General features: G+C 39.8%; 1 protein-coding gene across 1 annotated transcript in view; it reads left to right on the top strand.

The window, feature by feature from the left end:
- The window catches only part of grin2bb (glutamate receptor, ionotropic, N-methyl D-aspartate 2B, genome duplicate b), a 96231-nt gene that overhangs the window by 4226 nt on the left and 75793 nt on the right, over positions 1 to 16212 (top strand). Inside the window, exon 2 of the mRNA XM_063882790.1 lies at positions 2821 to 3444. Within this exon, the coding sequence (XP_063738860.1) occupies positions 3436 to 3444 (9 nt within the window). The 5' untranslated portion in view covers positions 2821 to 3435. The remainder of the gene's footprint in view (positions 1 to 2820; positions 3445 to 16212) is intronic.

Here is a 16212-nt window from a genome sequence, read left to right on the forward strand (position 1 = left end):
AATTTTATGGCAAAAAAAGAGCTATTAATACTTGTAGTTAATTTGGTTAAATCACTCTCCTTCAGCTTCTCTCAGTTAGTCCAGTGCAGGTGCATGCATTCATTTAAGCCCTCTTCCTCTCCTTTTTGTAATGCATTTTAGTTGGTTGAGATTTTTAAACCAATGCTTTGTTGATGCCCTCCTCCTCTTCCTCCTCCTCCCCCTCCACTCCTCCATTGCATTTCTTCTTGTTTCCTGCTCCATAGATCTGCTGCAGATCTCTCGAAATGAGTAGATCTCTGCAAATGAATCACATAACATGTAAAGTGACTCACGCACCAGCTTTACTCTATCACTTTCTTCAGCATGACCTTAATGAGTTCTCTATGGAGGACACACTAGGCCGTATTTCCCAGAGTGCGTCATCAATTTGACAGGTGATCCAAAGCTTGGGTAGCTTTCCCACAACCAGATGTCTTATTATGTTAATTAACTAGCTTATCAACTTAATAGCTTATTAATGGCATAATTATCATGAAGATGATCAGACAAAATAAGAACAAACTGTTATTTGTTTCTCATAAAAAGCAAATCAATCTACAAACTGAAACTGAAGCACAAAACCAGTCTCTATTGTATCTTTTACCCGCACTATAATATTTGTAAATGAGTTGATTCCTGCCAGCCAGAAGCTGAACTTAACAACACAAAACACCCATAAGATATTTAGCTGTCACTTAGTATTGAAAATATGCAAACTTAGAAACATAACAAGGGTCTTACGGGCAGCTTCCTCTTAAATATTCTCATTAAGAGAGCGAACGAGTGAGCCCCTGCCCTAAAAGTTTCTGGTTAATGCAGTGTCTTTAGGCCCAAACAGTATAAATGATTAAGACATCTTTTAAAAGAGTGGCGTGATGTTGCCTCGCTGAGAGCAGACGGTAGTTTCAAATGAAAAGCTTAAAAGGGCATACTCACCTCTCGGGTTTCAGGTTAATGAAGGATTTATGTTCAAAAGAGGAGTCATTAATGCTGTTAAGATTAGGAAAATCTGGAGATACTGAGCACACGAAAACCTTCCGAAGACAAAATAAAACGTACTGAAAAGAGAAATAGGATGTCCATTAGTTTAATATGATAAAACATTTATTTTGACACACATTTAGATGATTTAAGATAGTAGCACAGACACACAAAATACAACCTTTGCCTCAGTAAAAATGTCTTTCTGACATAACTTGCATTATTTCCCACTATTCAACATTTTGAAAGGCTGTCTCTTTACCTAGCTGGGGAACTAAACAAACAAACAAACCTCATTCAGTTGTTTTCTTGCAGAGGATTATTTGAGGAAATACTGTATTATTCTGCATGAGTCAAGCTATCAGTGTCATTTTAATACTACTGTGAGAGTCGGCGATGATTGGACTTTGAAGGAGTCGGAGCGAAAGATGGATTTTTGTAAATAAAAATTGTTGGATGAATAATTCATTACACTGCCAGACAGGATTAAAATTCTACACATGCAGATATCCTCTGACAAATTTCCTAAGGCTAAATTGTGTATACCTAAATATCCGACTTCCTCAAAATACTCAGATAAACAAACACACACATTTCCAGATGAAAATGTTCCTGTGATTATTTCACAGGAAAATGTAAACTCTTAAGTAAAAGACGTTAAGTTAGAAACATTTGACACAACAAAACAATTACTGTGGCTCGACCAAAAATACGTTTAAAGTGATTCCTGTATTAATTTTCCTCATAAATCATTGGAAAATGAAACATTTACACAGTATCAGCTAAAGTTGGTGTACCTTTTTATCCAGGGAGCTAAAACTCTATGGAACACACTTAACCTCCCTGATCAACCAGCTTAATGTATACAGCCACGTAAAAAATTAAGAGGCCCCTTCAGCTTCATCATTTTCTCTTGTTTTATTATTTATAGGTATGTCTTTGAGTTAAAGGATTTTTAAAATTATTATTATTTTCTATAAACTACTGACAATTTCTCTGTGTTGGAATTCAACAGACACTGGAATGGCTGCCATACATGTAGAGATAAAGATTTAAGAAACATATGGAGTGGTCTCTTCATTTTTTCTACACTCTAGTGTCTCGAATATTGATTAAATACAAACTTTTTAAATTTCAAAGGGCACACGTTGTGAGATAATCAACGTGAGAGGAAAAACTATGAAAAAGTGTCACAGTTCGGCATAATAGTAGCACAAGCCATCGCAAGGACGGGTGTTATTTTGAAAACTTTGAGAGTAAATCAAGTCTAAAATGAGTACAGATAAACATGAGGAATAAATATATCCCAGTGTATGTGATTTGATATTTTAATACTTATACATATATTTATATTGCTACAATAAATTCCCCTGAAAAACGGCTAATACCCAGATGAGAATGACCTTTTTGGGCTTAACCTAACCAATCAGGATACCTCATCAGGTTGAAAAGCAAATTAAACCAATAAAAAAGCAGCTTTTCTTCTTGAATTGCAACAAGTGGATATTAAAGTAGAGCCATCTTGATATGAACAGTCTTAAAACAAGTCTTTCAGTAAAACAAGAATATAAAAAAGTGCTCCCAGCATCATCTATGCAGAAAATAGCCCAGCGATATTACTAGGCAACAACGCTCCACACAGCGAGAGTGCAGTGAGAGGGGGCATGTAGACACAGCGGCACGGCTGAGCTAAGCCTTGACCTCAGAGGCAATTGACTTGTGCCCACAGTGGCATTGAGCCTTCACCAACAACACATCCATCCCCGGCCGCTCGCTGCCATCTGACTCTGTCCTTCTCTTCTTCCTCCCCCCCGACAGACTGAGGAAGAGGAAAACTGATCATCAACATGACTGGCTAAAGCAAAGCGAAGGCAAGAAAGCCTAAGAAGAAGGAAGGAAGGAAGGGAGGAAAGAACAAGAAGAAGAAAAAGAAGAAGAGGAAGAGGAGTACATACACACCCACTGCAGCTCATCTTCTCATCTCCACGGCAACTGTGTTCACACACTTGCAGACTTCAGGGAGGAGACCTTGGAGAGCTACATCACGAGCGTCGGAGGAAGAGAGTTGGATGGGAAGAGACGAATGAAACAGCGTCCCCTCAACGCTCAACATATTTAGTTCACACGCGCTGACATTTTGAGTTGGCAGTCAACTCTATATGTAACATCAGCAAGTTATTAAGCGTCCTTTGTACATATTACTCCACTTTAAGACACATACACACACAGATACCTCCCCAGCATCGCCCACCTACGCCCTCACCCAAGCTAAAGAGCGCCTCACCCCTCGCCCTGCAGGACCCCACCTCAGGCAGCTCTGCGTGACTTCCTCTGTCTACCATCCCTTCATCCGAGGCTATGAGAGGAGGAGTCGAATCCCAGATCACTCCATCATGCCAGTTCTGAAGAGCAGAGAGGAGATCCGGGCTGGCAATGTTCAAGGTAGGCAAACTTTTCCACTAGTTGAAATATGTGTGTGTGACTTTTCCCAACAGAAACTCCAGTGGCTTTTTCATCTGCTGAGTCGAGTTTCAGCTCAACTTTTGCTCCAAACTTCTTGCTCCTAACTCCTGGCTATTATTTTTTTTATTGATTGATCTGTTATGGCTGTCCCGAAACAACCTTTTGGGCTCCTGAGCTCTGGAAGTAATCTACAGCTAATATTCATTCCCACATAGCTGCGGTCTTCGTTTTTTTGTCTTCCCTTTAATGGCCAACGTGAACCGAAGCGTGGCGTTCACTGCTTTGATCGAGAGGGACGTCAGGCTCCCAAGATGAGATGGTTTATATTTTCCACATTTCAACACTGCAATTAAAGCAAAAACATAGTGCTGCTGGAATGTGCTGACAAAATGTGTTTTTTGGTAGCCTGGCAAAAAGAAAAAAACAAACAAATCAAATCAAATTCCTGCCCAACCAAAAAAAATATCAGATTCAGCGAATATTCAAGTCCAGCCTTAGACTCTAGCTATCCTTTTTTTGATTATTCAATCTATGTAGTATATTAAAACATCAGTAAATATTTGAAAAATAGCCGCACGGTAGCTCAGAGTCCAAGGTGACATCTTGTTAGTGAATTGGCAGTATTTCATATAATATTATTTTCAGTATTTTTCAAACAATTAACTACAAATAACTAATCACATTTATTTCTAGTCCTAACTCTGTCCTAGAATCTGAAATTAACAAAATATCCAACAGTGGCAAGCGTTTCTTTTCCCAGTTTGATCCGTTAATTCGACCTATGTTTAACCGATGAAAAAGTCCTCGCTCGTGGTCATGAACGACTTCTGAGCCAGTGGAAACATTTGGTTAAAACACATCTGCAGATTTTTCATGTTGAGTATTGGATCATGCGATATTTTGTAAAGACACATCTGGTGCTTCTTGAGATAATAGCTTTGAGGATCTGCCCGTTGGTTTGTTTTGGTTGAATAAGGTAGACATTTTATACTTCATCTACAGCTCCGGAAAAAATTTAGAGACCACTCCAAATTGTTCTTAAATCTTTATCTCTACATGTATGGCAGCCATTCCAGTGTTTGTTGAATTCCAACACAAAGAAAAATTGTCAGTAGTTTATAGAATACAATAAAACATTTAAAATTAACTCAGTCATTCCTATAAATAATAAAACAAGAGGAAATGATAATGCTGAAGTTCTCTCTTGATTTTTTCTGCGGCTGTATACTTGTAGTTTACAAGGGGTTCAATAAGCTGTACACTGTTCTGACAGTCATCTTACACTTCCCTTTTTTCAACCAAATATTTCAGAAATTGTCTCTCAAACTGAATATATTTATAAAAATAGTAATAATTCTTTGTTTTTCGAAAGTCATCGTTTCATTTTTTGACAAATTGCACACATCATTATGTTAGAATCTACTTGTTAAGCTCATGTGTAATGTTTTGATTTTGAGCTAGACCAATCAGAGGACAGGAAATCATGCAGAACACCAATAGTGCTGATGAAACCAAATTGAATTTTTTTTACACATTTTCACAAGTCACACATTTTTTCTTGAGGTGCTTTGTGAGGGAGCATAGTGTTGAGATAAAGGATAACTAGGCCCTTGCTTCAATAAGCCTTCAAAACGCTGCGTTGTGCTGTTTCACAAGGGGAAACCGGTCTGGACAATAGTTACCGTATAAAGCAGCAGGACAATAGTTACCGTATAAAGCAGCAGGACGGGAAGCTGGAGCCTATTTTACCGCAGAGCCTGTGCTCCTTTCAGCTGGAGTTGACTCAATTAAGACTGATAAAAGCCACATTTAAAAATCGAAAGGTTGTGTAAAGATAATTAAAAGACTTGTCTAAGAGGCAGTGTGACAAAAAGTACAAGAGAGGAGAGAAAGAGAGTTCACATGTGACATTAATGTGCACAAAATCAGCTTTTAGACCAGACATTTCTGCAACAGAAAAATGCTCAAATCCCACGTTCTGTCACAGTGTCCGGCTGCTGCCAATGGAGCAGCGCCAGGACTTGTCTCTTGGTGGCATCACGGATGAGATTCTTGGCTGGATTGTCTTTTTTTTGCTTTGGATGAGACTAGTTAATGCTCACAAATCTCAACCAAGCTTTTCCACACTCGCATTCACCGACTCTGATCTGATGTAACTATCTAATTATGATGCGCCTCTTTGTCGAAGCGTGACTTAGGAGGAGAAGTGTGACAGCTGGTGATGTCCCTACTTCACAACAGCTCCAACACTGAGCAGAACTACTGCATTACTCCTCACTCGCATATGCTGCACACACACTGCACTCTCCCGAATTCCTCCCCACGATATTTCAATCTAAACTTCAGCCTACGCTCGACGGTTGGGTGTTGGCTGACACTGCAGGCTTGAAATGGCTGCATGTGAACTGTGTTTACAGAGCAGATTTTCCACCCCCCCCCCAAAAAAAGAGGGGAGAAAACATGAGTGCACGAGGGGGTTAAGGCGTGGCAGACAGAAAAAGAGACAGACGAGCAGAGATCCAGGCGCAGGCGGTAAATCCAGAGGGAGCTGCACTGACAGTGGATGAAGGAGGCAGCTTTGTAGACAGATGTAGCTCTGAGTGCGTAAGCAACAGGGCCCAGGAGGGGCGTGTGTTTGCAGCGTCGTGATGCTGCATGTTTTGGGAGAGTGTGGGTTGGGTAGAGGGGATTACTAAATCCAAGGAGCGCGGTCCACCGATCAAAACAGGGGGAGGGGGGGACCTCGCAGTGTAGTGCTGTGATAGAGGGGCATCGATGTGTGGGCACTGAAAACTCTCAGACAGCCGGCTGGCTTTTTTTGGTTTGCAAGCCTCGTGTGAGCAGCTTTACAAATGTTGATTGAGTCGTTGAAGGATTACAGGTGCTGAGCAGCCTGGTGTTTATTGTTTACTCAGAGAGCGAGAGAGAGAGAGAAGAGCAAAGTAGTTAAACAATGCTTCAGAAAAGACTTTCAAAAATGATGCATGCAAAACACTCAAGAGGAAAAACGAGGATATAATATTAACACAGTTGCTAGGTGTTGTTCTTAAATGCCTCTCATGATACACAATCTCTTCTAGAGTAAATACAAGTATTATTATAATTTTTTATATATTATATTTCCTTTTTATCTAAAAAAACCAAAACGTTACCTTAAGTATTTTACCCAATGACACTTCGATATGCTTCCTGCAGGGGCTGAAAACCCTCCCATTGGTTGTGCCCATTCACACACAGGGTACAAAGTCGGTCACACGCCCCCTGCGTAAGTACAAAAACATGATGCATATTGTACCATGTTACATTTTTAGTATGAAATAGATTGTGGTTAACTGAAAATCCACACAAACTGTAAACCGAGTATAAACCCCATCCCATTTTTGTTGGAGACAAACTCAAGATGTCTTTGCTACCTCTCCTCTTCTATACCTAGTCATGTGTGACTGTGAGAGAAGGAGGAAGAGCAGCTAAGAATAGAGAACAGAGGGCCCAACGCTGTGATGCCGCCTCTCTACCCACGATGCTCAGCTTCTCTGTGTGCTTTTCTGTTACTGAAGTCGGCAGCCAACCAGTTTTTCGTAGATATCTGTTTGTGCAGGCTTTGTTTAACCTGAACAGAATACAAACTGTAGCTAAACTGGTTTTACTCCTCCCTGATGCAGGACTGGAGCTACAGATCCGTCCTCACCCTGTATCTGTTCGCTAATAACGTGATCACAATGTCTGCGATGGCATATGCAGGAATTCAATCAGAACATGTCACTTTTTCGTGCCAAAGGGAGGCCTTTTGAAGCTCTTCCACTGACACACTCAGTGGTAGGTTATTATTTATTTTTTACATATGATACTTCAGACGGTTGGAAGAGAGCGATAGAACAAAAGACAAGATCAAGCGGCTGAGGGAAGGGTGGAGGTTCGGAGATGAGCGCTGCTGAGGGGGGGGGGGGGGGGGGGTTGATAGCCCAACCAGATTGAGTAACACTTGATGATTCTGTCCTGAAAAGGCGGACGGGAAACAGACATAAGGACTCAAAATCATGTCATGCAGATTACTTTGCCGAGTGATAATTGTGATAAGATGATAATTATGTTTTCAGAGAGGGAGAGGGAAATGATGAAAGGTAGAAGAAGACTGTTTAATTAAATCAGAGGAAGAAATAAGTCGATGTGATGATGGTTAGTTTATTTTAATGAGGAAATCTTGACAGGTTGGTAAGCAATTTGTTCTTAAAACAGCCAAATACACATAATAATATACATTTATATTTGTTTGTTGTGGAATCTGATTGGTTTTAAGTCTGATCTACTGATTCAGTCTTATTTACTAAGAAATATAATTGCCAGCAAACACACACAAACATATTTCCTATTTGTGTTTCAAGGAAGTCTATATTTTGTTGTACAATCTAAAGAAATCTTTAAACATTTACTATTTTACATCTTCTCTTTCACCTGGATTTTAATGTTTTTCTTTCTCAGCTTATTTTGGACTTCCAGGTTTTGTATATTGTGAGCCTTATGTTTTCTTGTCTCATGCACAACTACTTCTGCAACACTGTGTGTGTGTGTGTGTGTGTGTGTGTGTGTGTGTGTGTGTGTGTGTGTGTGTGTGTGTGTGTGTGTGTGTGTGTGTGTGTGTGTGTGTGTGTGTGTGTGTGTGTGTGTGTGTGTGTGTGTGTGTGTGCCACTGTACTGCAGCAGGTGAACATTTGATGGACAAAAAATACAATTACTGGCCAGTTTTATGCAGTGACATCTTTGTGTATCCAAAACTATTTGTCTTGAAATCTAATTCTGCCTTGTAGGTATTATACAACCATTTGCAGCATCATTCACAGGGGGGAGTTCTTTGACACCCCCCCCCGGCTGTGTTTGCTAAACTGTAAGAAGTGTCAATGGATCTGTCACCATTTGACCCTCAGTGGGGGAAACTTGTCAATTACCTGGCTTTGACTTGAGAACTGTGAGGAGAAAATTGCCCCTCCGCTTGTACAGACTTGAACATGAAGGAAAAGCGTCAGCTCGGTGGGGGAGAGCGACAGTTGTCAGGGCTTTTTTTTCCTCCTAATGAAGCAGAGGAGCTAGTGATCAGCGAGACAGAGGTAAAGGCTGAAAGGTAGAGTAAAGCTTTCGGGGGGGTTAATTGGAAGGTGAGGAAAGAGAAACAGAGGACATGTAACTGTGTGTCTGGACACTTACTGTAGGCCTAAGTGGAGGGGAGTGTATGGGCTTATATTACTGTGGTTAATGTGTCCGGTATTATGAGAGATTGGATCTTGGATTAAAGTCCAGGGTAAGAGGAAAGCAAGATCAGAAAATGATTCAGCTTCCGATATCCTTTTTAAATGTTATATCTTTGTTTTTTTACTGTTAGTCGGCAAAAAAAAAAAAAGATTTGAAGATGTGAAATGGTACTTTAGGAGAGTATTTTCTGACTTACAGATAGAATTGTGTCTTATCATATCTTTCACTGATCTAGTGATAATATTTCCCAGAAATATTGTGATATTATTTGAAGGCTAAATCACCCACCCCCCTTCAAGACGAGACTACATACTCCAGATGAGCAGATACAAATAAAACAAAATGTTGAGCCCCTTTCGTGTTGGATAATCATGGCAACCTCTAATAGTACATCCGGTTATCAGCTTCAAATCTTTGTGCCTTTTTTTAATGAATTTGAAAGCTCTTTCAGATAAAGCAGTTCATAGAGTATCAGTAGATCCACTTATGTTTAAATTAAAAAGATTGAATATAATCTTGTGAGGTTGTGAGGACAAGGACTAAGCTTTTCAGTCATTTCAGATAGAAGAGATGTTTGTCCAGCCCAGATTAACCCCTCTCTGGGTGCTCACTTTAATGTACTTTATTGAGTTTGATGTATAGACATGGCATGACATGACCAACTGCATACTCTTTGTAAACTAAATAAGTAATAAACAAATTTACTTTGATCATACACTCATTTTAAATATATATTTCTGATGCTAAATATGAAGGAAATAAAAGAGACGGGACTCCACGCCTGAGTATTTAAAGAGACCTTTTCACAATCAAGTAAACTCTTGAGTTGTTTTTTTATATTTCCACTTTTATTTTTTACAGAAGTCAGCTTTAGTCACATGCTCAAGGTCAATGAGATCGAGCAAATTTGCTATTTCTGTTCAAAGACATCAAGCAGTGCACACAATGGGCTGGTTAAAGTGGAATATAAATAGAAAGCTGTGGTAATTATTAATAATTAAAGCTCAGCTAGTCACATTACTTATCACACTTTTAAACAGCCATGTAGTTTATGATGGGGCACGCCTCACCCGAAGGAGAGGAGAGTGCAACCAGGTTAAACTAAAATAAATAATACAGCACCAGTTTTATTTTCTTTGTCTTTAAGCCATTTTCTTATAATAATACACATCTTTAATTGACTAGGTTGTTTACCATCAAGTCCACTTGAAGTAAATATTGTCTATCAGTCAGACTTTGTTCACCCATGAAAACAGGGCATTAAGTCAGTGCAGATGTTTTCTTGTTTTGTGACCAGCAGACAAGGGTTTTCACCTCCGTAGAATCAATTAATTAGATAAAATAAACAATTATACTCCATCAAACTAAATGACAAGGCCTGGCACAGAGGGCTTGCTTGCAGGCGTTGCAGCTACAGGTGCTGGCGGAGATGGAAGGAGGCCTTGTGGGTATTGGGCCGATGGGAGGCCCCAGGTAATTAAGAGGAATTATTAAACAGACAGAATGGATAGTTGGTCTTTCATTAAAACTACTCTCAGAAGTCCTAGGCGCCATAGGTGTACTTTGAAAACCTCAAGAGAGCTTTAGCTGTTACATGCTCAGATTTTGCCACCAGTTAAGCAGCGAATCGGCTTCAAATGAGGATAGAAAACTCCACTGACATGTTCCAACTTCTCAGAACGACCAGTGGAAGAAAGAGAAAATACATTATTAGGTGGGGCTGAAAACAGTGACTCTTAAAGGTCCCCTATTATGAAAAATGCACTTTTTGAAGTCTTTTATACTTAAATATGTGTCCCCGGTGTGTAAGGAGACTCACAAAGTGTCAGAAAATACAACCCCCTCTCTTTTCCTCCTTACCCACATCTCTGAAAACGGGGGTACAAACGAGATGTTCCAGATTTGCTTCGGTTATGACGTCATAACCGAAATGTGGGCGGGCTTTACATTGAACTCCTGGCAACGTCCCACAAACGTGACACGTCCCAACCTATCGTCCGCAATATACAGTCGCGAGCTGAATCCCCTCCGCAGCACTTCTGTGTGTCTGTGTGTTCAGCAGGATGTCTGCAGGAGGGACTTTGAGTATATATAAATATAATGTCACTGTTCTAGTGTAAACACTGAGAAGTGTTTCAGAAAGAATGCTTGATGTGGTTTGGAACATAATATGGCGTGGCCAGCTTCAGGTCTGCTCAAATTTAAAGCGACACAGAATCAGCACTTCAGGAACAGGGCTGAAATAGAGGGGGGTGAGGCATGCTACAATGGGTGGTATTTTGAGCAAAACACTTCACAGACAAGTTTTGTAAAGATATTGCCCTACAATGTATTGTTCAAATATAGCATAATAGGAGACCTTTAATAGCCTGCTCTGCTCTGGATAAAGAGGTGAAACATATTATATCAGAGGATGATATATAATACCCTTCACAAAGGAAACAGCCTGCAGTCCTGTGGCGTTGACTCATTCTACATGAGACATAGTAGGTCTACATGCACTGTGTGATGGTGGTGGGCCAGTTTGTAAAGACCCCTGTTCTGCTGCAGCGAGGGACATGTCACTTTGCAACTAAATTATGTCCAAAGCAGGAGACATAACCCCGGTGGAATAAATGATTCCAATGAGGTATTGAAGACCCCGGGGGGATGGATGTATCTGACACAATCCTGCATTTTTTCCCCCTTCCCTCTGCCTCTGAGAGTGCTTCGTTGTGTGTATTGTGCTGGTGTGTGGTCATGTTGTCGTCAGTGTGTGTGCTCTCGGTCTCGGTCAGTTTTTTTGCCTCTGATGAAGAGACCCTATAATTATATCTAGAGAGCGGATGCAGCCTCAGTAACACAGCAGAGATCCATAGTGTGTCTCATTAGAAGTGCAATAAGTAGATAGAGGATTCTTGACCAGACTAGAGTGCACTTAATAAAACACCCAAGACACTCTTCAATAAACAGGATTTCTTTCTGCCGTTCTGGCGCTTCTACATGACAGCAGTGAGGTGACAGGTTATTCAATAGATAGCTCTGTATTCTAAGATTTCCCTCTAATAATACTACCATGAAACACACTGCGCCTTATATGTTATATTCCCCTGATGATATGCTTCTCTTGCCTACACGGCTCTGCTGCTAATTCTACAACAGCATCTCCGTCTCTCATCCCACCCTGTTACTAAAAAAAACCCATCCTTTAGTGTCCAAAAGAATCAGCATGATCCCAAAACAAAAAACTATTAAAAACGTACAGTACATCCACACTGTTGCAGCGCGTGACGCAAACTTCATTACGAGTTTATTTCTGGTCCATCTTAAAATAACGGTCCTGCTGCCGTTCAAACTCACAAGGCCACCAATTATGGGTTGAAACTGAAAATAGTCTCCAACAACAGCTCTTTGTACTACTGTTCCCATCTGTTTTTTCAAATAAAGCTACAAACTTATGAGCCATTTTAGAATATTTTGCTCCACAATAGGAATAAATGGCTTTAGACACGAGAGCCAGGGACAAGGGGCTAAAGTTGGAAATATTTGTGGAACGTACTAAATTATTGTTCAGATTGACTCAAGGCCTAAATCAAAAACGCCTTTTCATTAATCTTAAAGTTGACTGACACTGAATGCAACACACATGAATCCAGCAAGAAAACTCTGGTCAATTGTTTCTGTTCTGCACAGTTCAATATGAAAATAATTGCAGTAGTAATAATGGTCTTGTGTTTTAAAGAGATGCTTGTAGTATAGTGGCATTTAACTGTAATTGTGACTATTTCAAGCTTCAGAGGTTGGAAAACATTCACCTCACAGTGAAGGATGACTAGGTGAAAGCGTATTGAATAATATCTGGGGATGTAAATAGAACTTGTGTTGACTTCCACCATGACTGCAGGGGAGTGATTATAGCAGCATGAGGTCTTATTACCTGACTGAACACAACTTCACACAGCTCCGACTGACACATCACCAAAAACGTCACCAGTCTTTTGATTCAGTTGATTAAAAAAAACAGGGATTTTTAGCTCTGCCCTGACCAGCATTGATTCAGCAGTGAATAAGCAAGCATCTTTTGGATTCAGCCTAGACAGATTACCTCTCCCAATGTTTCACTATTTATTGTCATAGCTACAGATATACAACACAGACATTTCTTTTTTTCCTGGGAAGTCAAAAAAAGGTAAAAGAGGAAAAAGTATTTATTTATTTTTCCTAATCTCTGTTATTGTTATTTAATGTTGGTACGTATCAAATCAAGTTTTATTTCTATAACACCTTTCATACACAGTGGTAACACAAAGTGCTTCACAAAAACACATAGACAATTCATAAGTACAAACATTACTATCTCCCCCTTTCCAGTTAATAATAAGTGTAACGCATAGCCTGGTCCTACCAGGCTCTAGTACTACATTTCATTTGTACAGAGTGTCTGGGACCTCCCCATTGATCTGGATCTGCCATAACCAATCGTTGAAGTTTGGTTGTGACGTATGCTCCTTCACCACTAATGGAGCGAGCTGGAAAATCAAACTTTTCCTGAACCGAGGGCCACAACATCATGGCCACCAACAAAACTCAGCAAAGATTGTTCTTGGTCCGGCTTTAACTTCTGGATATTCGGCAGCGTTGCCTTCGCTCGCATCTTTCTCCACCGCCATTGCTGAACTACAACTCAAACTTGTGCACGACCTCAATTTCATCGTTCTCAGCCACTCCCTCTGTTCACTGATTGGCCGGAGAAAAACTGCAAATAAACCGAAAACCCAGACATAGTACTGAAGGGAAATGAAAACATTTCATACATACATACATACATACATACATACATACATACATACATACATACATACATACATACATACATACATACATGCATACATACATACATACATACATACATACATACATACATGCATACATGCATACATACATCTATAGAAATACACAAACATAAATGCCACACAATAAAAAAAGGTGTGTATATGCAGTATATATCGCCTGCATCACAGTTGGAATAAACTGAGATGTGTGAGACGGCTGATTTGCTGCTGTGATGTTTATGTTACGCTCCTTCAGCTGTACAGATGTTTATTATACAGACCACACAACACTTCACACTTCAGTATTATTCTAAATCACATGCAAATCATGCAGATAAAGTCCTTATTTTGATACCTGTTTTCTCATTTAAACAAAGCATTTGTGATAGAAAACATGTTGGATGGCTGTGCAGTAAAACCTGGCACTAGTTAGTAAAATAAAGTACATAGTTGAATTATTGATGATATTGGAGTTGTAACAGTAAACAGAAATGTCAAACATCATCTCCTGCTGTGGCATCCCTCCAGGGGATATCTAGACCTTTAAACGCAGTGAAAACACTGAAATCTCAAAGATTTTTTCTTTGTTACGGTTGTCAGACCACATTGGGCGCAATATATTGACGCTTCAGTCGTATTAAAGTGCCTTTCGTAATGTGTTAAAGCACACTGTTTAGTATGATTTGTGTTTATTTGTAAATCATGTCTGATGTAGTGTTTGCTTTAGTGGAGATGACAAAAGTAGCACTCTTACCTGTAACTGACCACCTACTGAGTGTAAATGGGCTCCTTAATAGATATGCCTGTCAGTTTATGTTACCCACAATGCCTCTCAAATGCTATACAGCGCAGCCCACCACATCAAGTCTCCAGGGATATAGTAGAGCCTGATAATGATGGCCTACGTGTGTTTTAAATAGCGTGGCAGATTCAGTATTACTGTCTCTCCTGCCTGCTGCCTCCAGCCTCTGCAGTATAAACCCTACAGTCTGTAATCCCAGGCAATATAAAAAAACTAAACATCTGACCGTTAACTTCCACACATCTTCATTACTGTGGGGGTCAAGTCGTTCCCGGCACACGGTTCACTGCCTGATTGATCACGGGGAATCTTTATTGGCAGATTGGAAGTCCACGAGTGTGAGCGCGTGCCGCTGAGAGTCTCAAGCAGCTTTGGTTATTCTAGCGGTGGCTTCTGCCATTTGACAGACTTCTGTGATCAATGCTCTTTGTAAATGTTAAGTGTGATATGACTGATGCATCAGTCTTATTGGGAGGATCTGGCTCAAACCAGTTGTGGTGTGAACTTTCGATTTTTCATGGGGTCATGATTCGGTTCAAATTTGATTCTCGATTCACCACGTGGGGCTGCTGATTTTAGGATCTACTCGAGTCTAGGGATTTCATTTCACAATAACATAAGTCAATAATTCACAGTGAAAAGCTTGATGGCAAATTAAACACCACGTAAAATATAAAATCAAAATGACAAATCCCATTTGCCTAATGTTTGAATACTGTCTTTGTTATATAGTTATTAAGTTCATCTAATTTTTCTTTCTGTAAAAAAACTATCTTTCATAGAACTGTATTCATTTAAGTTTTGCACAAAATCTAAATTCTACAAGCTTACCCCCCCCCGCGCTGCTAACAGCTGACTCGATTTGTTCAAAATGTTCAGGGGCAAAATGTGTCATGAAAGCGGAGACCAGTTCTTATATTTGTAAAAGTTATATCATCTGATTGCAATACTGTAAACACACACAAGCAGATAAGACAAATTGTAACATTTCTTCATACCAAAAAGGTGCTGCTTTAATAAATTGGTAGGCTTAGGCTAGGCTAAACACACATTATAGGCGACAATGACACTGGTTATGTTGTGTCGAGCCTTATTGACTTTTTAACAAATCAATAATGCTTGACACAACATCAAATTGGTGTTGCAGTGGTGAACGTGTCTGTCACAACTGGACCTTCTGTAGACACACACAAACGGGTCTTCTAGAATACCCTGGAACTGTGGGTAAATCTGAAAGAATACGCGTATTGGCTACAAATCAATATATGATTGGTTGATCAAATTTTCAATCCAAACGTACTCTCTAATTCAGCTTAAGGGCCAGGGCATTCTATCAAGGATATAGAATACCCTGGTTGAAGGATATTTTTCCCAGAGACCCAAATATCTGATTGGTTGTATTTTTTTTCTAACACAAACCCACTCAAATGTGTAGTGCATGGACCGAGAAAGACAAACAAGTCAACGTAACACTGAAATATTACAGATCAACAACACTCATTTATTCATTTTATTTCAATTGTATTACATTTTATTTGTATCATTTTTTTATCTGAGGGTTCCAGGGTATTCTCTGAATACCTTGAAGGCCCTGACGGTTCACCACCGGTGTGTTGGATGTGTAATTTCTTTTGTAGAAAATAAATGATCTTTAAAAATGTAATAGATTCAGAACATAAAAACCTGAATCTTACATGAGTTTCATTTGTCCACAACCCAGAGCCTGCTGTGTGTGTGTGTGTGTGTGTGTGTGTGTGTGTGTGTGTGTGTGTGTGTGTGTGTGTGTGTGTGTGTGTGTGTGTGTGTGTGTGTGTGTGTGTGAGTGTGTGAGAGTGTGTGAGTGTGTGAGTGTGTGAGAGAGTGTGTGTGTGTGAGAGTGTGAGTGTGTCT

Source organism: Eleginops maclovinus, chromosome 5 (genome assembly GCF_036324505.1).
Source record: "Eleginops maclovinus isolate JMC-PN-2008 ecotype Puerto Natales chromosome 5, JC_Emac_rtc_rv5, whole genome shotgun sequence".
NCBI classification, from domain to species: domain Eukaryota; kingdom Metazoa; phylum Chordata; class Actinopteri; order Perciformes; family Eleginopidae; genus Eleginops; species Eleginops maclovinus.